Source organism: Ranitomeya imitator, chromosome 5 (assembly GCF_032444005.1).
Source record: "Ranitomeya imitator isolate aRanImi1 chromosome 5, aRanImi1.pri, whole genome shotgun sequence".
Taxonomy (NCBI): domain Eukaryota; kingdom Metazoa; phylum Chordata; class Amphibia; order Anura; family Dendrobatidae; genus Ranitomeya; species Ranitomeya imitator.
Genome location: NC_091286.1, coordinates 252,752,007 through 252,778,673, shown reverse-complemented (window position 1 = coordinate 252,778,673; position 26,667 = coordinate 252,752,007). Strand labels below are relative to the sequence as shown.

The window sequence follows — 26,667 nt, the reverse complement described above, 5'->3', positions numbered from 1 at the left end:
TCTGTACTATTTCTATTTAGCTAGAAGTGGCCTCCTGTGCTAAATCTTGTTTCATACTACGTATGTCATTTCCTTCTCCTCTCACAGTCATTATTTGTGGGGGGCTAATCTATCCTTTGGGGATTTTCTCTGAGGCAAGATAGTTTTCCTGCTTCTATCTTTAGGGGTAGTTAGCTCTTAGGCTGTGACGAGATGCCTAGGCCGAGTTAGGAGCATTCCACGGCTACTTCTAGTGTTGTGTTGAGCTTAGGGACTGCGGTCAGTATAGTTGCCACCTGCTCAGAGCTAGACGCATGTCGCTCCCTAATCACCAGATCATAACAGGGAGCATCATGCTGTGTATAGGGGAACTGTACAGGGGGAGACTCGGGACATTATTAAATATAAAGTGGGCACTTATTGTTATAGGGGAACTCGGGTTACTGTGACTATCAATTGGGCACACAGGGCAATATTACTTTCTAGGGGGCAAAATATGGGCAGTGTTTTCTAGGGCACTTGCACCTGGCATTACTATATTATAGAGGGGGTGCTTTAGAATTTACACAGCAGGTGCAGTAATAGGGACACATACTGCAGCAGCGGCTCAGTATTGGAGTATCAGGTGCAGTAATAGGGTCACATACGGCAGCAGCGGCTCAGTATTGGGGTATCAGGTGCAGTAATAGGGACACATATGGCAGCAACGGCTCAGTATTGAGGTATCAGTGGCAGTAATATGGACACATAGGGCAGCAGTGGCTCAGTATTGGGGTATCAGGTGCAGTAATAGGGACACATACGGCAGCAGAGGCTCAGTATTGGGGTATCAGGTGCAGTAATAGGGACACATACGGCAGCAGCGGCTCAGTATTGAGGTATCAGGTGCAGTAATAGGGACACATACGGCAGCAGAGGATCAGTATTGAGGTATCAGGTGCAGTAATAGGGACACATATGGCAGCAGAGACTCAGTATTGGGGTAGCAGGTGGAGTAATAGGGACACATACAGCAGCAGAGGCTCAGTATTGGGGTATCAGGTGCAGTAATAGGGACACATACGGCAGCAGCGGCTCAGTATTGGGGTATCAGGTGCAGTAATAGGGACAAATACGGCAGCAACGGCTCAGTATTGAGGTATCAGTGGCAGTAATATGGACACATAAGGCAGCAGTGGCTCAGTATTGGGGTATCAGGTGCAGTAATAGGGACACATACGGCAGCAGAGGCTCAGTATTGGTGTATCAGGTGCAGTAATAGGGACACATACGGCAGCAGCGGCTCAGTACTGGGGTATCAGGTGCAGTAATAGGGACACATACGGCAGCAGAGGATCAGTATTGAGGTATCAGTGGCAGTAATATGGACACAAGGGCAGCAGTGGCTCAGTATTGGGGTATCAGGTGCAGTAATAGGGACACATACTGTAGCAGAGGCTCAGTATTGGGGTATCAGTGGCAGTAATAGGGACACATACGGCAGCAACGGCTCAGTATTGAGGTATCAGTGGCAGTAATATGGACATAGGGCAGCAGTGGCTCAGTATCGGGGTATCAGGTGCAGTAATAGGGACACATACGGCAGCAGAGATTCAGTATTGGGGTAGCAGGTGGAGTAATAGGGACACATACAGCAGCAGAGGCTCAGTATTGGGGTATCAGGTGCAGTAATAGGGACACATACGACAGCAGCGGCTCAGTATTGGGGTATCAGGGGCAGTAATAGGGACACATATGGCAGCCGCGGCTCAGTATTGGGGTATCAGGGGCAGTAATAGGGACACATACGGCAGCAGCGGCTCAGTATTGGGGTATCAGGTGCAGTAATAGGCACACATAGGGCAGCAGCGGCTCAGTATTGGGGTATCAGGTGCAGTAGTAGGGACACATACGGCAGCAGCGGCTCAGTATTGGGGTATCAGGTGCAGTAATAGGGACACATACGGCAGCAGCGGCTCAGTATTGGGGTATCATGTGCAGTAATAGAGACACATACGGCAGCAGCGGCTCAGTATTGGGGTATCAGGTGCAGTAGTAGGGACATATACGTCAGCGGCAACTCAGTATTGGGGTATCAGGTGCAGTAATAGGGACACATACGGCAGCAGCGGCTCAGTATTGGGGTATTAGCAGGATGAGGGGGTTGTGCAGGTTGGGAATAGATGATGTTGGGGCTGGAATGTGAGAAGTGAAATGTATCTTTGTTGTATTCTCTGCAGACGAGTCCTGGCTGGAAGAAGTTGTCATGTCAGTCTGGGCCAGATGTAAAAGACGGGAAAAGTGAACAATTCCATCAGAAAGGACGTCAGCGGTAAGACACTATCTGTAACTGTGCTGTGATCTCTTATATTTTCTGTAGGACTGTTTGTACCACTGACCGTATGGTGGTAATATCTATGTGAGTTCTCCTCCACTATTAGGGCGCGTCACCGAATTGTAATCAAGGTTACCTGGTTATGGACCCACTCAGAAGCTTCGCCCCCCTGAACCAAAACCCTAGCTACGCCTCTGGCTGCTAGATTACTCTGATAAATCATGTAAGCGTGGCTGTATTTTTTTTTATAAACTTTAGTTTAATCTCCACCCACCTAACCTTCTTTACAGCTTATCAGTGTCCTCATTCTTCTGAGCTCTCACACTTCTCAGTACAAGCTGAGTTTTAAAAACTACATAATGGAAAATTAGTCAATGCAAATGTTTGGGCACCCCGTATGGTGAGTATTTAGTAGCACCCCCTTTTAAAATGATCACAGCTTGTAAGCGCTTTTTGTAGCCAGCCAAGAGTCTTTCAATTCTTGTTGGAGGAATTTTCATCCATTCTTCCTTGGAAAATTGTTCCAGTTCTGTGAGATTCCGGGTTCGCCTTGCATGCATTGCTATTTTGAGGTTTAATCACAGATTTTCAATAATTTTCAGATCAGAGGACTGTGAAGGCTATTGTAAAACCTTCAGCTTGCACATTTTGATGTAGTCTATTGTGGATTTTGACATGTGTTTAGGATCATTATCCATTTCTAGAAGCCATCTTTTTTGAACTTCAGCTTTTTAACAGATGGTGTTATGTTTGTAAAAATAATTTGTTAAAATTTAATAGAATCCATTCTTCTCTCTACCTGTGAAATGCTCCCCATGCCATTGACTGCAACACAACCCCAAAGCATGATTGAGCTATCCCCATGCTTAGTGATTAGCGAGGTGTTCTTTTCCTGAAATTCTGTGTCCTTTTTTCTCCACATATAACTTTCATCATTGTGACCAAAGAGTTCTTTTTTTAATTTTATCGGTCCACAGGACTTATTTCCAAAATGCATAAGATGTTGTTTAGATGTTTTTTCATACTTCTGATGCTGAATTTTACAGTGTGGATGCAGGAGAAGTTTTCTTCTCATGACTCTTTCATGAAGGCCACATTTGTATAGGTGTCTCTGAACAATGTACTGCAACTCCAGAGTAGCCCATTTTCCTTTTAGTCATTTTTAAAATGACAATATTATTTTTTGTGCCTAAAGTACAAAGGAAATGTGTCATCTTTAACTTTGGCCTTTTAGAAATCGTTTAATCTTCAACTTGATTAACTATTCACAGTAAAAGTAATTTCGACCAGGGGTACCCAAACTTTTAAATGCCACTTGAATATATACAGTTTGTATCTTAAAAACTGGTGGCAGATCCATTATAATAGTAATTATTTAATCTTAATATTCTTTTATTTATATTGATTTTCATATTGCAAACTGTGTGTTAAAGTATTCTGCAGTTCACTCCTTCTTTCATGTTTTGTTGTACATAAACTTTGCTGTAACTATAATATAAAATGCAAGTGGCTTTTAAAACTAAGTATAACATGATGTGTTATAAATTAAAACAATACACATTGAATAAGCACTATAGATCTTACCCATGCAGTAGAAAAAAGTTAGAAAAGTACATATTTTTTTATTTGGGATATTTTTAATTATAAATACAGGTACAGCAAATAGAACAATACAATATTATGTCTCAGTCATGTCTAAGTGCATACACATATAAAAAAAATGTAAAAAGAAGTAAAGAGTTAAAGGCATTGTCTCATGTTCTTTAATGGGTGAAATTTCAAAATGCTTGTAAAAACAAGCAACTTGATAATTTGTTATTAAAAATCCTCTTTATTCTCAGGAATGCTGGAATTTTTTATTCTATTGTGTATAGCTAGTTGCCTAGGATACTGGCCACTTTACAATGCCAGTTTGTCCGGTTGCCTTGGCAAGGACAGTGCACGATTTAGAGTAAGCTTTAACGCTGGATCTGGCCAGATTCAGTGCTCCTGCCCTCCTTTGATGCTACAGAGGTAAGGGTGCCACTGCTAGCAGAATGGGAGAGTGCTCAGTTGGGACCAGTGGTGCAACCATGCTGCTACTCTGAATTTTCAAACTCTAGGAGCGCCCTACCACCCAGCAAGCAATAAGCAGCAGAATGGTGTGCTCCTGAAAAAACAGGATTAGAGAAAAACACTGAAAAAGTAGGTGTTGTATATAAAATAACTTAAAGGGAACCTGTCAGCAGTATTGTGCTCAGTAAAATATAGACACTGTCAGGTAGGCGCCATTATACTGATTAAAATGATACCTTGGTCGATGAAATCCGTCTTGTGGTTGTTGTTTAATCTGTATTTGTAGTTTTCAGTTAATGAGATTCTCATGCTCCGGATCACCGATAGATGCTACTGCACAGGTGCCACCGGTGCCATTTTGAGAGAGATTTCTTTTTTTCTGAATAAATTTACATCAGCAAATAAAATAATTTAATGTATATTATAGAATCATTATATAATATGGTATAGTTATATAATATAGTATTTGAATCAGTATAACGGTATCAACCTGACACTGTCTGTAGGTTACTGTGAACAATCCTGCTGACAGGTTCCCTCCAAGGCTATACCATCACTTAATAATCAATGGCAGTCCCAAAAATACAGCACCTTCACAAACTTTCCATACAGTGATGATCAAAGCCCCCACGCTGTCAGGCAACTGACATTCCTATACCCTTTACATAATAAATCTTTTCTAACAATTCACTAGGGTCATCCATGGCAGAACGCTCTATAAGACATCCGGGCGTCGTTTGAGCTTTCCCATTGATTTGTATTGTAAAGCACAGAGCATCTTTCAAGCAGAAAACGCCAGAAATGGTAAGGTCACATTTTTTAACTGCTTTGTGTTTTTTAGAAACCTGAAGCAGTTAAAAGACATCCAAAAGCGTAAACATTTGCACAGAAAGTCCTAGTCAGGGCTTGTGCAGACAACCATATTTTCAGATCGCACTCAACCATGCAAGCCAATGAGTCAATGGAGAACATTGGACTGCTCTCAGATGACTAATGGAATGAAGAAGACGGAGTCATTGTTTTTTTTCCATCTTCTCATATGAGAAATGGGATCACAGTGTGATCATACTCTGATCAGAGTGTGATTAGCATAATTTGCCCAATTCTCTTGGATGAGAGAAAATACACTGGGGTGAACTGAGCCTTACGTAGAAATGCATATGTTCATTCTTTCGAGAGTTTTCAAAATGTTTTTTTCAGACGATTTCTGCAGTTGAAACCTGCCTGAAATAGACCTTCTGTGGATATGCCCTTAAAGAGGTTTACCATATTGTAAAAATATCTGTGGTTATATATATTTTTTTCTAGCAACTTTATTGAGAGTTTGACATTTATGCGGAAACTAGTGCAGGAGTGACAAATAATAGGAACTTTGACGTTTTCTCTAACTTCCCATTTAGTATCAAAAGTTCATTTTTAAGTGTCGGATTGAAATATTAATAGCTCTAACAGTTCAATTAATAGCATTACTACAAAATTCATGCTTACAAAACCACCGTTGCTGACAATGGGTACATCATTACGTATCAATATTTAATACTATAAGTAATTTATTAATAGCAGATGAGAAGAGACATACATTATATATATGTACAGATGGCACAACCTATAGCTCTATCAAGATGACGATATATTTTCAATGCCCCTCCGCTGGCAAAGATCCAGTTGCAATGTCTGCTTTCACGTCAGAAAGTTGTCTCAATGTTGCTCTGAAACTTTATCTGAAAGAGAAATGATAATTGAAAAATGGTTAAAGTTTCCTTGTGCAATTATTGGTGATGACAAGCCTGGTACATGGAAATTGTGGACTAATCACTTTCAATTTACTAAGACATCTATTCAGAAAAGCCCTTTTTTAATCTGTGTATTGACTTGCCATGGAGGATTCTAAAGTAATAGCTGTACATAGCGGCATATAAAGCCTATACACCATTAGATCTAAACGATTGAAGTCTGTGTGTAATTACAAGATTATACTGCGGAAGTAAAGCACTCACAACAATGATTTAATATAGTGATGCTTGGTGCGAGTGATCTTTTTTGTCATGAATGGTTTGTTTTTCAATCAGCATTTCAACCTAAATATAAAATATGCAAATTCACCATTAAACAATAGTCTGTTTTCTGTTTAATCAAAATAGGTAGGACATTTTGTGCTGCTCATTTTTTTAATAGGCCATTATAATGATTGGAAATTGGCTTTTATGATGCAGATTTACAAATATGCTGCACATTTATAGTTTTTTGATATTTGATGCCTCCAAATTTTAGAGGACTACGTGGGGGCCATTATATTGTTTGGAGGGCTATGTGGGAGTCAATTATATTGTGTGGAGGGCTATGTAGAGGCCAGTAAACTATTTGGAGGGTTATACGGGGGGCATTCTACATTTGGTGGGCATGTGACGGTGGCCTTATACTGTTTGGAGGACTAGTGGGACCCATTATACTTTGTGAGAGCCATTCTACTGTGGGGAGAGTTGAGTGGGGCCACGATACTTTGTGGATGGGTGGGGGGCATTATATTGTATGGAAGGCCATTATACTGTATGGAAGGCTATTATCCTGTCTGGAGGGCTGTGTGGGGGCATCATATTGTGAGGAAGGCTGTGTCTGGGCCATCATACTGCATGCGGATTATGGGGGACAACATACCATGTGTAGGGAATTATGGAGGCCATTATATGGTGTTGGTGTTAATGCAGTGATATCATACTTTGGAGGAGAGGTGTACTATAAGGTCACCACACTGTGTGTGTGGAGTGCACTGTAGATGAATTCACTGTGGGGGTATCAAACTGTATGTTGGATGACACTTCTTGGCATCATACTTTTTGGGAGCCATGAAAAGGGTATCTTGAGTAGGAACACGAAGGGGCTTCAATAGGAGCAAAATTACTTTTTTTTGGGGGGAGCCTAATTAAGACTTATGCTATGTGGCCTCCTGATTTCTATGTTTAACTGATGTATATAAAGTGATTTTACTTTACAGAAGATCTGAGATGGTAAGTTGTACTTCATTCCCCAGATAAAAATCTGCCTCTGTACAAACATGTTATATTATGCTACAATACACAAATCAATCACGTCACCTGTAATTTCCCCAGGGATATTTATTTCCCATGCTTAAACCTATGTGGTAATTGCTGTTACTGTGATAATCCGATTTACTTATTAAGTGCATGCATCTTGTGACTTAGGATGTTATGAGTTGCATCGTAAATGTGACGAGCATCTCAGCTCTGTACAAAGTTTTAGTACTAATTAACAAATTCCATCTATTCTTAGGTAGCACCGAATTATCTTGTGCAGACAGGAATTTAATCAGATTCACATTAATTAATTTGATGTGTTTTTATTTGCGCAATCACAAATTATCCTTAACAGTGAAGTCCAAGGTCTGCACTTTTCAGACCCTACTTCTCATCAATCATGGAAAAAGGATCGTTTTAGAATGAAAAGTTCATTTCTAATGAAAATAAAACCATTTAATTAATTATGGGATTATAGAAAATATTATAATCCATTAAACAAAACAATTCAAAAGTTCCAAAGAAGAAAACATGAAGGAAGACATCAATAAATGTAGGATTTCACTAGTGGATTACATTTATGAAAGTGGAAACAAATATTAAAGCACCAGAACGGAAGATGATTGCCTTAATTTGTTTTTACGTCAGAACATTTCACCATGGGCATGTAACCCAGTGGGTATCCCATATCTCGACATGGTAATTGAACTTTCCTCTTGATATTAACAGGTGCAGCACTGTTTATGATCATAGCCAGAGGAATACAGATGTGTCTGCCCTTATCTTCCTATAAAATGGATTAAAAACTCCAATTTCTCAAAAAACAATACAATATGACAACATATTCACAAAACAATCTGCAATTCAAATCACTAACACTGATGGCTCCACATACACATATAGTGTCGACGTCTTGTGACAGAATTTCACAAGATCAAGGGTTTTATCTTTAGCTGGTAACTGTGCACCACACATCTTGGGGTATGGTTAGACAATCAAAAAGGTATGAAAGAACACAACTGAAAATCAGTAATGTTTACTTGGCTTAGAGATATTGTTAATAGTGTTGATTGAATAGCTTCAGATAAGAACTTATCCAAATAGGTATAGCACTTACTGAATAGCTGCCTCACTAACCTCGATACCTGGAGCGCTCTCAATAATCAGCTGTTTGCCACTGCAGCTGCATGTGTCGGGCTGTGTGACAGTCACATCACATGCATGGAGAGCCTGTTTGTTGGGCTGTCCATTCATGTTTGTTGGACTGTCCATTCATGTCACAGTGGTGACACATGCAGCTGCGGTGGCGAGCAGCTGATTATCGGGAGCACTCCAGGTATCCGGGTTAGGCCTGTCCCACACGTCCAGATAATTCTGGTACCGGAAAAATCGGTACTGGAGTTTTCCGTGTCCGTGTGCTCACGTGGCACATCAGTGTAGCACACGTGGGGCAGCCGTGTGCCGTCCGTGTGCCGACTGGGTACCACACACACCGTGCAGGAGACAGTGCTAGAGTTAAGTGCTGTCCCCTGCTTTGGGTGCTGAATCTAGAATTAATTCCTTCTTCCCAGCAGCGTTCGCTGGAGAGAAGGAATGAAAAATCATTGTTTTTTTATTTTTTGTGTTTAAAATAAAGTTCCCGGTAATCTCCCCCCTCCCACCCCCTGTGCGCCCGCCCTCTCGCTGGCATTAAAATACTTACCCAGCTCCCTCGGCGCTTCCTCTCAGCGCCGCTGCTTGTCCTGTATGAGCGGTCACGTGGTGCAGTACATTACAGTGATGAATATGCGGCTCCACCCCTATGGGAGGTGGAGCCGCATATTCATCACTGTAATAAGCGGCACCACGTGACCGCTCATACAGGAAGAGCTGCGACGCTGAGAGGAAGCTTCGAGGGAGCCGGGAGAGTATTTTCTTTCCAGCGGGCGGGTGCACAGGGGGTGGGAGGGGGTTGGTTACAGGGAACTTTATTTACACTGCAAAAAAAACAAAAAACTTTTCATTCCTTCGCTCCAGCGAACGCTGCTGGAGAGAAGAAATGAATGGGGCTTCAGCACCACAAGCTGGGGGGACAGCGCTTACTGTAGCGCTGTCTCCTGCACGGCACACGGACTGCACACGGACAGCATCTGTGTGCGGTACGTGTTTTACACGGACACATTGACTTTAATGGGTCCGTGTGATACGTGCGCTCCCACAAACACTGACATGTCTCCGTGTTTTTCAAACAGACACACGGTCCGTGAAAACACGCTGACATGTGCAGAGACACATTGATTTTAATGTGTCTACGTGAGTCAGTGTCTCCGTTACGTGAGGAAACTGTCACCTCACGTATCGGAGCCACTGACGTGTGAAACCGGCCTTACTGAGGCAGCTATAGCTATTCGGATAAGCACTTATCTGAAGCTATTCAATCAGCACTAATTGTTAACCCTAATCTAACCTTTTTTAGAAAAATATCTGGAACCTAATTGGTTTCTATGAGCAACATTTTCTTACAAATTTGTTCCACGTGTTCACTGTTATAGTAAAGTTTGCTTCCACTGCGGTGGTCCTGTATTACATGCAGCAAAACTTGAATGAAGACCGATTTGTCTCATTTGGTTTCAAAAAGACGATAAGTATGTCTAAAAGCTGCATAACTTGTGCTCTAATAGATATCATTTTACATAATGATGCATGGGGTCTGTCAGTTGTGCTAAAACTGATGCCTTAGGGCAAAGATGTCAAACTCAAACACACAGAGGGCCAAAATGAAAAACTTGGACAAAGTCAGGGACAGTATACAGTATAATGGGCCCTCACAGTCCTCCATACAGAATAAGGAAGCCCACATTTTGCATAATTATTAAAAAAGAAAAACTGAAATATCACATAGTCATAAGTATTCAGACCCTTTGCTCAGACACTTAGATTTAAGTCACATGCTGTACATTTCCGTGTGATCCTCCTTGAGATGGTTATACTCCTTCATTGGAGTCCAGCTGTGTTTAATTAAACTGACAGGAATTGATTTGGAAAGGCACACACCTGTCTATTTAAGACCTCACAGCTCACAGTGCATGTCAGACCAAATAAAAATCATGAAGACAAAGGAACTGGCCAAGGAACTCAGAGACAGAATTGTGGCAAGGCACAGATCTGCAAAAGAATTTCTGCAGTACTCAAGGTTCCTAAGAGCACAGTGGCCTCCAAAATCCTTAAATGGAAGAAGTTTGGGACCAACAGAAGTCTCCCTAGACCTTATCATCCAGCCAAACTCAGCAATCGTGGGAGAAGAGCCTTGGTGAGAGAGGTAAAGAAGAGCTCCAAAGTCACTGTGGCTGAGCTCCAGAGATGAAGTAGGGAGAGGGGAGAAAGTTCCACAAAGTCATCTATCACTGCAGACCTCCACCAGTTGGGCTTTTATGGCAGAGAGGCCTGATGGAAGCCTCTCCTAAGTGCAAGACATATGAAAGCCTGCATAGAGTTTGCTAAAAACACATGAAGGACTCACAGACTATGAAAAATAAGATTCTCTGCTCTGATGAGACTAAGATAGACCATTTTGGTGATAATTTTAAGCGGTATGTGTGGAGAAAACCAGGCACTGCTCATCACCTGCCCAATACATTCCCAACAGTGAAACATGGTGGTGGCAGCACCATGGTATGGGGTGTTTTGCAGTTGCAGTGACAGGATGACTGGTTGCTATTAAAGGAAACATAATTGCGGCCAAGTACAGAGGTATCCTGGATGAAAATCTCGTCCAGAGTGCTTTGAACCTCAGACTTGGCCGAAGGTTCACCTTCCAACAAGACAATGACCCTAAGCACATAGCTAAAATAACAAAGGAGTGGCTTCAGAACAACTCTGTGACCATTCTTGACTGGCCCAGCCAGGGCCCTGACCTAAACCCCATTGAGTATCTCTGGAGAGACCTGAAAATGGCTGTCCACCAATGTTCACCATCCAATCTGATGGAACTGGAGAGGATCTGCAAGGAATAATGGCAGTGGATCCCCAAATCCAGGTGTGAAATAGTTGTTGCATCATTCCCAAGAAGACTCATGGCTGTACTAGCTCAAAAGGGTGATTCTACTCAATCCTGAGCAAAGGGTCTGAATATTTACAACATATGATATTTCAGTTTTTCTTTTTTAATAAATTTGCAAAAAAATTTCTATTTCTGTTTTTTTCAGTCAAGATGGGGTGGAGTGTACATTAATAAGAAAAAAAATGAACAATTTTGAATTTACCAAATGGCTGCAATGAAACAAAGAGTGAAAAAATTAAAGGGGAATCAATACTTTCTGCACCCACTGTATAGACAATCAAAATGGCGCTATGGGCAGCAATGGGGATGCACAAACATGAAAGGATAATGGAGAAGTAATCTGGGGAATGGGCGGGCCAGTCCATAGCTTCAATGCCTTTATCTTGCAGGAACTGCTGACACACTCCAGCCACATGAGGTCTGGCGTTGTACTGCATTAGGAGGAACCCAGCACCAACCACACTAGCATATGATATCACAAGGGGTCTGAGGATCTCAACTCAGTACCTAATAGCAGTCAGGCTACCTCTGATGAGCACATGGAGGGATGTGCGGTCCTCCAAAGAAATGCCACCCCACACCATTACTGACCCACTGCCAAATCGGTCATGCTGAAGGATGTTGCAGGCAACAGGTCACTCTCCACGGCATCTCCAGACCCTGTCACTTCTGTCACATGTGCTCAGTGTGAACCTGCTTTCATCTGTTAAGAGCACAGGGCGCCAGTGGCAAATTTGCCAATCCTGGTGTTCTGTGGCAAATGCCAAGCGTCCTGCACGGTGTTGAGCACAACTCCTCATGGAGTCGGTTTCTAACCATTTGTGCAGACACATGCACATTTGTGGCCTGCTGGAGGTCATTTTGCAGGGCTCTGGCAGTGCTCCTCCTGTTCCTCCTTACACAAAGGCTGAGGTAGCAGTCCTGCTGCTGGGTTGTTCCACTCCTACGGCCTCCTCCACATCTCCTGGTGTACTGGCCTGTCTCCTGGTAGTGCCTCCAGCCTCTGGACACTACGCTGACAGACACAGCAAACTTTCTTTGCACAGCTCGCATTAATGTGACATCCTGGATGGGCTGCACTACCTGAGCCACTTGTGTGGGTTGTAGAGTCCAGAGTCCGTCTCATGCTAACACGAGTGTAAAAGCAAAACCAAGATTCAAAAGTGACCAAAATATCAGCCAAAAGCATTGGAATTGAGATGTGGTCTGTGTTCCCCACCTACAGAACTACTCCTTTATTGAGTGTGTCTTGATAGTTGCCATTAATTTCCATCTGTTGTCTATAACATTTGCACAACAGCAAATCACTAGTCATCTTATCCTTGATGACTAGTGATGTTTACTGATATGCTAATTATGCATTGTGTAAGTGAAATAGTTTGGTGACTTTAAAAACAGAGGTTGAAAAACTATGCAAATAGATTGCATAATCAAGAAAAGCTACTTGATCTAATCTCCATTCTTACCCTTTATGTCAATACTGAATGAAAGACACTTGTTAAGCATAAAAAGAGGTTACATGCCTCTATAGAGAGAGACTGAGAGACAGGCAGAGATTCAGCCAAGACATCAAAACATCCAAAGGACCAGAGACCGGACAGCAGCCAATACATCATGGCTCCATCACAAGGGACATGGATGTATCATTCTGCAGAAAACAACCTAGGGGACCTCGGCCCTGGTTAGAAGAATACAGATCTGCTCCATTGAGTATCGCTGAACCATGGATACATTTGAATTAAGCCAGGATTGAGACCCACCTGGCTCCATGGAGATGTTTGAAGAAGCCATGTTGTGACCCTCAGGTCAACTGGCCTTGTACCTCAACGGACTGTCATCTTCCTAAGCATGTCATTACCTTCTCTCTGTGTGTGTGCCACAGGTGGTATAGTTGACCCTAGAAGATGAAGCCAGGTTGTGCCCCTCCGGTCAGCTGGCCTTGTACCTGAATTGACAGTCATCTCACTACGCTTGTCGTTCCCTCCTCACTGTCCGTGCCATAAGTTGGGTAGTTGAACCTGGGAGCTCTGAAGTAACAGCTGCCATTATCCCGGTTGTATAGTAAGTTATTTTTTAATGGTTTCAACACTCCAATTAATTAATACTAATAATTGATAAATTGATATAGTTTATATATATACTTGATAATGTAAAATTAGCAAAAAGTAATTGAAACTGAAATGCTTTAAACCAGATGGTCAATTGTCCAGGGAGAGCAAACAACCGGTTTCTGTTACAATATTGACACTTATCTTCTATGATCAGAGTTACCTGATTAGACCTTTCCCAGGAGATGTTCATCCTATATATATCAATTGGAGGTTGTTAAGTCCCCAGGAACACATACCATGGTAGATTAACTGACATACATTAGAGAGCTTAACATATAAAAGAAGACTGAACTTTTAGAGGCGGGAGACACACATGCACAGAGATGGGAGATACAGAGACACAGACAGCCTGATGACTTCTACCATAATAATTTAATGTATGAATAATATGATGCACTTGTGTTTGTTTTACTTTATTGTTTAATCTTATCATTTATTAAGTAAATTCATTTTAGTTTACTCAATTCTTGTGTTAACATTTTCTTATTCATCACAATCCTTGAATCTGTTACAAAACACCGGCGAGTAAGCTTAAGGGTGAGGCTCTGTAATGTTCACCATCTGGGGTATTTTGCTGGGACTGTTCTACGTGTTATCTGACTGTTTTGTGGTTCAATAAAGCATTGCCACACTGTTTTACCCTCACCCTGTGTTGTCTGAGTAGCGTTATGCCCACGTTAAAAGGAGATCGGCCTTTCGTTGGGACGATCCCTTGTCCATGCGGTTTTGGCTAGTGAACCTGGGCACCTGCCTACTCCCGTGTATCCACAATACACACATAGGAAGATATACAGAAAGAAACACATTTCTAAAGACACACATGCATGCTCACAGACATTACAAAAGACACAAACATGCATGATGACAGGCATTGCATAAGACACACACATGCACATTCACTTACATTGCACAACACACACATGCATGCTCACACACATTGGAAAACACACATGCATGCTCACACATAGGAAAACACACCCATAGGGAAACACATACTCTAACCTGCCACATTTTATTTATCATTTGTTAAATGCCCCCTCCCTCTGCTGCTTAAATCTGCACAGCAAAAGCTGAGATGAGCAGTGCAGCTGATAACCAGCTGGAGAGGTTACCTGGAGTAGGATGTGCAGTGGGAACACACAGGGCAGTTAGCTTTCATTTTGTCCTGCTGTCCTGTGCTACTGCATTGCAGGCTGATGCCCATCCCCCTCCTGGCTGATTGGAAAGCAGAAGCAGATCTGCACACATTGAAGAGAAGGATGCTGTGTGTGATCATGATGTAAGTAACCAACCTCCTCTTCAGTTTTTTTCTTGTGCCAGGTAGCAGAGCTGCCCCTTCACACTACTCTTTGAACATAAATTCCCTTTAAAAACAGCCTTTAATATTCAAATTCTAAAAAATACCAGTCCAGTGAAATCATTGGTAAAATACCAGAAATATAAATGACCTTATAGTTTCCTACCAAGACCCTACAAAAGGCATATTATCACCCCTGCCTGGCTGTGGAGGTTGGCACCCTAAGAAATGATTTTTTGGTGCCCCCACTCATCGTGGACTGTCCCTCACTCCTCTATAATGACCCTACCAATATAGATGGGAAAACAATATAATAAAGAGTGCAGAGATGAAAAAAGATATGTTATATTATACAAATTCTCTGCAGGAATCTTGTAGAGCCAACATAGATAATATCAAATCTTATCCAACAACATGTCCAAAATCTTCCAAATTACACAACATAGTTTGCCTGTCAGATATCAACACGGCCAAACTTTTCTGTAAACATCATAGAGAGTATGACTTAGCATGAGTTGAAAATACCCCGACACGTTTTCCCGTTGTCACGGTTCATCAGGAGGTAGCATGGATATTCAAGATGCCGGATGTCATAATGATAGCTATAACATCCTCACCTGTGACCGGTTTGCTTGCAATCAGGGTGTCTGCATAAAAGCTGAGTAAGTATCCAGACAGACTCTTGCATCTTTCATCCAGCCACTAACATTTCTGGATTGTGAGTCATGGGGAAAGCAAAAGAATTGTCAATGGATCTACGGGAAAAGGTAGTTGAACTGTATAAAACAGGAAAGGGATACAAAAAGATATCCAAGGAATTGATAATGCCAGACAGCAGCGTTCAAACTGTGATTAACAAATGGAAAATCATGGGCTCTGTAAAAACAAAACCATGGTCAGGTAAACCAACAAGAATGTCATCCACAACTGCCAGGAAAATTGTTTGGGATGCAAAGAAAAACCCCAAAATAACATCAGCTGAAATACAGGACTCTCCGAAAACTAGCGGTGTGGCTGTTTCAAGACGCACAATAAGGAGGCACTTGAAAAAAATGGACTGCATGGTTGAGTTGCCAGAAGAAAGCCATTACTGCGCAAATGCCACAAAGTATCTCACTTACAATATCCAACAGCACAGAGACGAGACTCAAAACATCTGGAACAAGGTAATTTGGAGTGATGAGACCAAAATTTAACTTTTTGGCCACAAACACAAATGTTATATTTGGAGAGAGGTCAACAAGGTCTATGATGAAAGGAACACCATTCCTACTATAAAGCACGGAGGTGGATCGCTGATGTTTTGGGGATGTGTGAGCTACAAAGGCACAGGAAACTTGATGAAAGTTAAAGGAAGGATGAATGCAGCACATTATCAGAAATACTGGAGGCAAATTTACACTCATCAACCCCAAAGCTGCGCATGGGATGTACTTGGATGTTCCAACATGATAACGATCCAAAACACAAGACCAAGTCGACCTGTCATTGACTACAGCAGAACAAAGTGAAGGTTCTGAAGTGGCCATCTCAGTCTCCTGATTTCAGTATCATTGAACCACTCTGGGAAGCCTATTAATGATGCCATATAGCGGGCTAACCATAATGCATCCTGTGCGAACAGAGGCCACAGTGTACAGAGCCATCTAGGGCCCAGCCGCACCCTGGAAAAAATATACAGTGCACCAAAAACATAACAATGTATGCAAGGTATTGGTCATTAATAGGCTTTGAGCCATACACTTTGCATTCCTGTGTGAACACGCCACATACAGACTATTTGTTTGCACAGGTGCACCAAGTGGCCAATTCCTCATTGTAGGGTGGCTGCATTATCGGTATTATTGCACCTGTGTATTTGCCATCTTAACTTGGGTCCGCTGCACCCTGGTTAGTGCAATTGTTGGAGGCCTTGAACAGGTAAGCATCTTTGCCTGTATACTGGTGTTTTTTTGTTTAGAATAGTGGAGGTCTTTCCTCTTATGGTGTTTTTTTTTAGATGAAGATAGACCTTCTTGGTGATAATTCTAAGCCGTATATGCAGTGACGCTGCTACCATTAGGCGATTTGAGCTCTTTGGCTCAGGCGACAGAAGGGAGGGAGAGACACAGGCCAATGAACGCTTTTCTCACCAGACTGAGGAGAGCGCTCACTGGCTGCTGTCTCTGTCCTCCTGCATGGCCGTCCCTGGTGACTGGTGAGTACTCACTTACAGTACAGTCAGGGGCCCCGCAACACAGCACAGAGGGACAGCAGTGGAGGAAGAGCAGGACTTACAGTGTGTCTTCTTCCTCCACTGCTCTGTTCCCAGCAGGCTGCAGCATCTCCATCCTCACTGTGAAGAGATGGGGGAGGAGCTCACTGCACGGGACAGCACAGCAGCACCAGGGGGCTGATATCAGTCTGCTCTGTGCCACATCCCCCACAGTGAGTTCTGCAGCCCTCTCCAGCTGAACTGCCCTCCTCCAAGGCTCCTCTGATCACCTATACAAGATTAGAATGTGTGTATGTATATGCTTGTATATGCATCTGTGTATGTACAGTATGTGCATCTGTGTATGTACAGTATGTGTGTATCTATGTGTATGCTCCTGTGTGTATCTGTGTATGTATGTACAGTATATGTGTATGTCTGTGTGTATAATATGTGTGTATCTGTATGTGCGATATAGTTGTATGTATATATGGTATGTATGTTTATGTGCATGTATGTACAGTATATGTGTATGTCTGTGTGTACGGTATGTGTATACTTTGTGTATATAACTGTATATGTATGTACGGTACGAGTATGTGTACCTGTATGCATGTATGGTATATGTATGTGTATCTATGTGTATGTACGGTATATGCGTGTATGTATGACGGTATGTGTATCTGTGTGTATGTACAGTATATGTATGTACGGTATGTGTGTGTACGGTATGTGTGTTTATGTACGGTATACGCATGTGTGTATGTATAGTGTTATGACCTGGTGGTTAGGAGCACCCGGAATGACCTGATAGTTAAACCTCATACAGGACGACCTCTGGGATGTGGGAGCTCTGCTGACCGCAAGCCCTAATCCTATCACACACACTAGAAATAGCCGTGGAGCGCTCCTGACCAGACCTAGGCGCCTCGTCACAGCCTAAGAACTATCTAGCCCTAGAGATAGAAAATAAAGCCTACCTTGCCTCAGAGAAATTCCCCAAAGGTGTAGGAAGCCCCCCACATATATTGACTGTGAGTAAAGATGAAAGTCACAAACGCAGAAATGAAACAGGTTTCAGCAAAGGGAGGCCAGACTTACTAAATAGACAGAGGATAGGAAAGGTAACTTTGCGATCAGCACAAAAAACCTACAAAAGACCACGCAGAATGTGCAAAAAAGACCTCCGCACCGACTCATGGTGCAGAGGGGTCACTCTGCATCCCAGAGCTTCCAGCTAGCAAGACAAAATCATGAAAACCAGCTGGACAAGAAAACAATGAACAAATAATGACTATCAGGAACTTAGCTTCTGCAGGAGAAGGCAGGTCACCAGAGAGATCCAGGAGCGAACTGAACCAATGCAAAAACATTGACAGCTGGCATGGAGTAACGATCTGAGAGGAGTTAAACAGAGCAGTCAACCAAAGGATAAACCACGTCACCTGTGTAAGGAACCTCAAAAGCAGCAGCTTCACTCACAGCCACCAGAGGGAGCCCATAGACAGAACTCGCCGAAGTAACATTCACGACCAAAGGAGAGAGTTCGACAACAGAATTCACAACAGTACCCCCCCTTGAGGAGGGGTCACCGAACCCTCACCAGAGCCCCCAGGCCGATCAGGATGAGCCAAATGAAAGGTACGAACAAGATCGGCAGCATGAACATCAGAGGCAAAAACCCAGGAATTATCTTCCTGACCATAACCCTTCCACTTGACCAGGTACTGGAGTTTCCGTCTCGAAACACGAGAATCCAAAATCTTCTCCACCACATACTCCAACTCCCTCTCGACCAACACCGGGGCAGGAGGATAAACGGAGGGAACCATAGGCGCCACGTATCTCCGCAACAACGACCTATGGAACACATTATGGATAGCAAAAGAAGCTGGAAGATCCAAACGAAATGACACAGGATTAAGAACTTCAGAAATCTTATATGGTCCAATGAAACGAGGCTTAAACTTAGGAGAGGAAACCTTCATAGGAATGTGACGAGATGACAACCAAACCAAATCCCCAACACGAAGTCGGGGACCAACACAACGCCGGCGGTTAGCGAAACGTTGAGCCTTCTCCTGGGACAATGTCAAATTGTCCACCACATGAGTCCAAATCTGCTGCAACCTGTCCACCACCGCATCCACACCAGGAGAGTCCGAAGGCTCAACCTGCCCTGAAGAGAAGCGAGGATGGAAACCAGAATTACAGAAAAAAGGAGAAACTAAAGTAGCCGAGCTGGCCCAATTATTAAGGGTGAACTCAGCCAAAGGCAAGAAAGACACCCAATCATCCTGATCAGCAGAAACAAAGCATCTCAGATATGTCTCCAAAGTCTGATTAGTTCGTTCAGTTTGGCCATTAGTCTGAGGATGGAAAGCCGAAGAAAAGACAAATCAATGCCCATCTTAGCGCAAAAGGACCGCCAAAACCTCGAAACAAACTGGGAACCTCTGTCCGAGACGATGTTCTCTGGAATGCCATGCAAACGAACCACATGCTGGAAAAACAATGGCACCAAATCAGAGGAGGAAGGCAGTTTAGATAAGGGTACCAAATGGACCATCTTAGAGAAGCGATCACAAACCACCCAGATGACCGACATCTTTTGAGAAACAGGGAGATCAGAAATAAAATCCATGGAAATATGCGTCCAGGGCCTCTTCGGGATCGGCAAGGGCAAAAGCAACCCACTGGCACGAGAACAGCAGGGCTTAGCCCGAGCACAAATCCCACAGGACTGCACAAAAGAACGCACATCCCGTGACAAAGAAGGCCACCAAAAGGATCTAGCCACTAAATCTCTGGTACCAAAGATTCCAGGATGACCAGCCAATACTGAACAATGAATCTCCGAGATAACTCTACTAGTCCATTTATCAGGGACAAACAGTTTCTCCGTAGGACAACGGTCAGGTCTATCAGCCTGAAACTTTTGCAGCACACGCCGCAAATCAGGGGAAATGGCAGACAAAATTACCCCTTCTTTAAGAATACCCGCCGACTCTGGAACACCCGGAGAGTCAGGCACAAAACTCCTTGACAGGGCGTCAGCCTTCACATTCTTAGATCCCGGAAGGTATTAAACCACAAAATCAAAACGGGAGAAAAAGAGCGACCATCGAGCCTGTCTAGGATTCAACCGTTTGGTAGACTCGAGATAAGTTAAATTCTTGTGATCCGTCGAGACCACCACGCGATGTTTAGCTCCTTCAAGCCAATGTCGCCACTCCTCGAATGCCCACTTCATGGCCAACAACTCCCGATTGCCCACATCATAATTGCGCTCAGCAGGCGAGAATTTCCTAGAAAAGAAGGCACAGGGTTTCATCACCGAGCCATCAGAACTTCTTTGCGACAAAACAGCCCCAGCTCCAATTTCAGAAGCATCAACCTCCACCTGAAAAGGGAGCGAAACATCTGGCTGGCACAACACAGGGGCAGAAGCAAAACGACGCTTCAACTCCTGAAAAGCCTCTACAGCCGCAGAGGACCAATTGACCACATCAGCACCTTTCTTGGTCAAATCAGTCAACGGCTTAGCAACACTGGAAAAGTTAGCGATGAAGCGACGATAAAAATTAGCAAAGCCCAGAAACTTCTGCAAGCTCTTCACAGATGTCGGCTGAGTCCAATCGTAAATGGCCTGAACTTTAACAGGGTCCATCTCGATAGTAGAAGGGGAAAAAATGTAACCCAAAAATGAAACCTTCTGAACTCCAAAGAGACACTTTGACCCCTTCACAAACAAGGAATTCGCACGAAGGACCTGGAACACCATTCTGACCTGCTTCACATGAGATTCCCAATCATCCGAAAAGACCAAAATGTCATCCAAATATACAATCATGAATCTATCCATGTACTCTCGGAAGATGTCATGCATAAAGGACTGAAACACAGATGGAGCATTAGAAAGCCCGAATGGCATAACCAGGTCCTCAAAATGGCCCTCGGGCGTATTAAATGCCGTCTTCCATTCATCACCCTGTTTAATTCGCACAAGATTATACGCACCACGAAGATCTATCTTGATGAACCAACTAGCCCCCTTAATCCGAGAAAATAAATCAGACAGCAGCGGCAAAGGATACTGAAATTTGACTGTACCATACCAATGATGGCAGATCTAGCGAACCGCTTAGTGCGCTTAGGACAGTCGGAGATAGCATGAGTGGATTCACCACAGTAAAAACACAGCCCATTCCGACGTCTGTGTTCTTGCCGTTCAGCTCTGGTCAAAGTCCTATCACACTGCATAGGCTCAGGCCTATGCTCAGAGAATACCGCCAGATGGTGCACAGCTTTGCGCTCACGCATGCGCCGATCGATCTGAATGGCCAAAGACATAGACTCATTCAGACCAGCAGGCGTGGGAAATCCCACCATGGCATCCTTAAGGGCTTCAGAAAGACCCTTTCTGAAAATTGCCGCCAGAGCACATTCATTCCACTGAGTAAAGCACAGACCACTTTCTAAACTTCTGACAGTACACCTCCGCTTCATCCTGACCCTGACACAAAGCCAGCAAGATTTTCTCTGCCTGATCCAATGAATTTGGTTCATCATAAAGCAATCCAAGTGCCAGAAAAAATGCATCAACATCACGCAATGCCGGATCTCCTGGCACAAGGGAAAATGCCCAGTCTTGAGGGTCACCACGCAACAAAGAAATAATGATTTTTACCTGTTGAACGGGGTCACCAGAGGAGCGGAGTTTCAAAGCTAGAAACAGTTTACAATTATTTTTGAAATTCAAGAACCTAGATCTATCCCCAGAAAATAAGTCAGGAATAGGAATTTTAGGCTTTAACATAGGATTCTGAACCACAAAATCTTGAATGTTTTTGTACCCTTGCAGAGAGATGATCCATACAAGAGGACAGACCTTGAATGTCCATATCTACACCTGTGTCCTGAACCACCCAAAAGTCTAGGGGAAAAGAAAGACAAAACACAGTGCAAAGAAAAAAAAATGGTCTCAGAAGTTCTCTTATTCCTCTATTGAGATGCACTAATACTTTTGGCCAGCTGTACTGTTATGACCTGGTGGTTAGGAGCACCCGGAATGACCTGATAGTTAAACCTCATACAGGACGAGCTCTGGGATGTTGGAGCTCTGCTGACCGCAAGCCCTAATCCTATCACACACACTAGAAATAGCCGTGGAGCGCTCCTGACCAGACCTAGGTGCCTCGTCAAAGCCTAAGAACTATCTAGCCCTAGAGATAGAAAATAAAACCTACCTTGCCTCAGAGAAATTCCCCAAAGGTGTAGGAAGCCCCTCACATATATTGTCTGTGAGTAAAGATGAAAGTCACAAACGCAGAAATGAAACAGGTTTCAGCAAAGGGAGGCCAGACTTACTAAATAGACAGAGGATAGGAAAGGTAACTTTGCGATCAGCACAAAAAACCTACAAAAGACCACGCAGAGTGTGCAAAAAAGACCTCCGCACCGACTCACGGTGCAGAGGGGCCACTCTGCATCCCAGAGCTTCCAGCTAGCAAGACAAAATCATGAAAACCAGCTGGACAAGAAAACAATGAACAAATAATGACTATCAGGAACTTAGCTTCTGCAGGAGAAGGCAGGTCACCAGAGAGATCCAGGAGCGAACTGAACCAATGCAAAAACATTGACAGCTGGCATGGAGTAACGATCTGAGAGGAGTTAAATAGAGCAATCAACCAAAGGATAAACCACGTCACCTGTGTAAGGAACCTCAGAAGCAGCAGCTTCACTCACAGCCACCAGAGGGAGCCCATAGACAGAACTCGCCGAAGTACCATTCACGACCACAGGAGAGAGTTCGACAACAGAATTCACAACAGTATAGTACATGTATGTATGACAGTATATATGTGTATCTGTGTGTATGTACGGTATATGTGAGTGTTTGCATATACAGTATATGTATGTGTATCTGTGTGTATGTATGTACGGTATATTTATGGGTGTGTATGTATGTACAGGGAGTGTATGTATGTACAGTATATGTATGTGTATCTGTATGTATGTACACTGCAGTATGTGTGTTTGCATATCAGGTATATGTACAGTATGTGTATCTATGTGTAACATATATATTTATTACAAACACACTATATATATATATATATATATATATATATATATATATATATATATATATATATATATATATGTATATATATATATATATATATATATGTATCCATCTCAGTTAAAAAATATAAATATATATATTTTTTAGAGGTGTGGGGCCCAAAATTTAACTTTTCTATGGGGGCCCTGTGATTGCTATGTACGCCCCTGCTTGCAGGGCAGTAATAATGTGGGCAATCTGACTTGTTACTCAGAGCCCGAGGCTCCAGGGTGCCATTGCCAGATTGCCATCATCATAAGCAGTGTATCAGGCAGGAAGGGGGGCCCAGACACATTTCTTGAACAGGGGCAACAAGCTATTAGTGTCCGCCCCTGCCCCCAGCCAGTGGCGTGTCGCTAATAGCAGCACACCATGCAGCTGCTATGGGGCCCGTGAGTCAAAGGGGCTCGCCCGGTGCCAGTGAAGAAAGAGCAGTGGGTGACAGGAGGCAGGAGTCGGCTGCTGCGGCTAAAGCCTGTGCCCGCTGCTAAAGAGAAGTTCATAGTCACTACTCCCCACACCCATAGTCGCTCCCACCACTATGCACTGAAGCCGGTGCCGAGAGAGAGATGGGAGGGACTATAGGAGTGGAGAGCAGTGAATATTCACTTCACTTTAATAGCGGTCACAGTAGCCGCAGCTGCAGGCTTCCTGCTGCTAGGCAATCACATGTGCCCACTACTAAAGGGAATGAATAACAAAGGAGTGGCTTCAGAACAACTCTGTGACCATTCTTGACAGGCCCAGCCAGAGCCCTGACCTAAACCCAATTAAGCATCTTTGGAGAGACCTGAAAATGTCTGTCCACAAATGATCACCATCCAACCTGACGGAACTGGAGAGGATCTGCAAGGAAGAATGGCAGAGGGCCCCCAAATCCAGGTGTGAAAAAGTTGATGCATCATTCCCAAGAAGACACATGGCTGTATTAGCTCAAAAGGGTGCTTCTACTCAATACTGAGCAAAGGGTCTGAATACTTATGACTAGTGTTGAGCGATACCGTCCGATACTTGAAAGTATCGGTATCGGATAGTATCGGCCGATACCCGAAAAGTATCGGATATCGCCGATACCGATATCCGATACCAATACAAGTCAATGGGACACCAAGTATCGGAAGGTATCCTGATGGTTCCCAGGGTCTGAAGGAGAGGAAACTCTCCTTCAGGCCCTGGGATCCATATTAATGTGTAAAATAAAGAATTAAAATAAAAAATATTGATATATTTACCTCTCCAGCGGCCCCTGGACATCACCGCGGGTAACTTGCAGACTTCTTTGTTTAAAATGAGCGCGTTTAGGACCTGAGGAATGACATCGCGGCTTCTGATTGGTCGCGTGCCGCCCATGTGACCGCCACGCGACCAATCAGAAGCCGCGACATCATTCCTCAGGTCCTAAATTCCTAGAATGAGGAGTTTAGTGCCTGAGAATGATGTCGCGGCTTCTGATTGGTCGCGTGGCGGTCACATGGGCGGCACTCGACCAATCAGAAGCCGCGACGTCATTCCTCAGGTCCTAAACGCGCTCATTTTAAACAAAGAAGCCTGCCGGTTACCCGCGGTGATGTCCAGGGGCCGCCGGAGAGGTGAATATATCAATATTTTTTATTTTAATTCTTTATTTTACACCTCACTATGGATCCGATACCAATACCCGATACCACAAAAGTATCTGATATCGGTATCGGAATTCCGATACCGCAAGTATCGGCCGATACCCGATACTTGCGGTATCGGAATGCTCAACACTACTTATGACCATCTGATATTTCAGTTTTTCTTTTTTATTAAATTTCCCAAAATTTCTATATTTCTGTTTTTTTTAGTCAAGATGGGGTGTAGAGTGTACATTAATGAGAAAAAAATGAACTTTTTTGAATTTACTAAATAGCTGCAATGAAACAAAGAGTGAAAATTTAAAGGGGTCTCAATACTCTCCGTATCCACTGTAAATTGTGTTCCAAATTATTATGCAAATAGGATATAAGTGTCATAAAGATTTAATTATTTTGTTTTTCAAATAAACTCGTGGATGGTATTGAGTCTCAGGGTTCAATGGATCACTGAAATCAATCTTAAACACGTCATAAATAGTTTTCCAGGTAATTCTAATTAAAGGAAAACTACTTAAAAATGATGTTCCACATTATTAAGCAGGCCACAGGTTTCAAGCAATATGGGAAATAAAAAAGATCTCTCTGCTGCTAAAAAGCGTTAAATAGTGCAATGCCTTGGACAAGGTATAAAAACATTAGATATTTCACGAAAACTTAAGAGTGATCATCATACTGTGAAGAGATTTGTGACTGAAACAGAGCACAGACAGAATTCATGCAGATAAAGGCATAATGAGGAAGGCTTATGTCATACTAATCTGATCAGTTTCTATGAAGATTTAAGTTCCGGATTGGACCAAGGGAACCCAGTGGATGTGGTGTATATGGACTTTTCAAAAGCTTTTGATACGGTGCCACACAAAAGGTTGATACATAAAATGAGAATAATGGGGATAGGGGAAAATATGTGCAAGTGGATTGAGAGCTGGCTCAGGGATAGGAAACCAAGGGTGGTTATTAATGGAGCACACTCGGACTGGGTAGCGGTTAGCAGTGGGGTACCACAGGGGTCAGTATTGGGCCCTCTTTTTTTTAACATATTTATTAATGACCTTGTAGGGGGCATTCAGAGTAGAATTTCAATATTTGCAGATGACACTAAACTCTGCAGGGTAATCAATACAGAGGAGGACAATTTTATATTACAGGATGATTTATGTAAACTAGAAGCTTGGGCTGATAAATGGCAAATGAGCTTTAATGGGGATAAATGTAAGGTCATGCACTTGGGTAGAAGTAATAAGATGTATAATTATGTGCTTAACCCCTTCCCGACCTTTGACGCATATGCTGCGTCATGAAAGTCGGTGCCATTCCGACCCATGACGCAGCATATGCGTCATGGAAAGATCGCGTCCCTGCAGGCCGGGTGAAAGGGTTAACTCCCATTTCACCCGATCTGCAGGGACAGGGGGAGTGGTAGTTTAGCCCAGGGGGGGTGGCTTCACCCCCTCGTGGCTACGATCGCTCTGATTGGCTGTTGAAAGTGAAACTGCCAATCAGAGCGATTTGTAATATTTCACCTAAAAAACTTGTGAAATATTACAATCCAGCCATGGCCGATGCTGCAATATCATCGGCCATGGCTGGACACACTAATGTGCACCCACCCCACTCCTCCGATCGCCCCCCCAGCCCCCCGATCTGTGGTCCGCTCCCCTCGGTCCTGTGCTCCGCTCCCCCGTCCTCCTGTCCGCTTCCCCCGTGCACCAATCACACCCCCCGCGCTCCAATCAAACCCCCCCGCACTCCGGTCCCCCCCCGCACACAGCGACCCCCCCCCCCCGTGCTCCGATCCACCCCCCGCACAGCGATCCCTCACCCCATGCTCCAATCCTCCCCCGTGCTCCAATCCTCCCTCCCGTGTTCTGATCCACCCCCCCATGCTCCGATCCAC

At 43.4% G+C, this 26,667-nt stretch overlaps 1 protein-coding gene across 1 annotated transcript in view; it reads right to left on the bottom strand.

The window, feature by feature from the left end:
- Window positions 1-3,928: 3,928 nt before the first annotated feature.
- The window catches only part of THEMIS (thymocyte selection associated), a 107,571-nt gene continuing 84,832 nt past the window's right edge, over window positions 3,929-26,667 (bottom strand). The window contains exon 6 of the mRNA XM_069726066.1: window positions 3,929-6,069. Coding sequence (XP_069582167.1) covers window positions 6,047-6,069 — 23 coding nt within the window. The 3' untranslated portion in view covers window positions 3,929-6,046. The remainder of the gene's footprint in view (window positions 6,070-26,667) is intronic.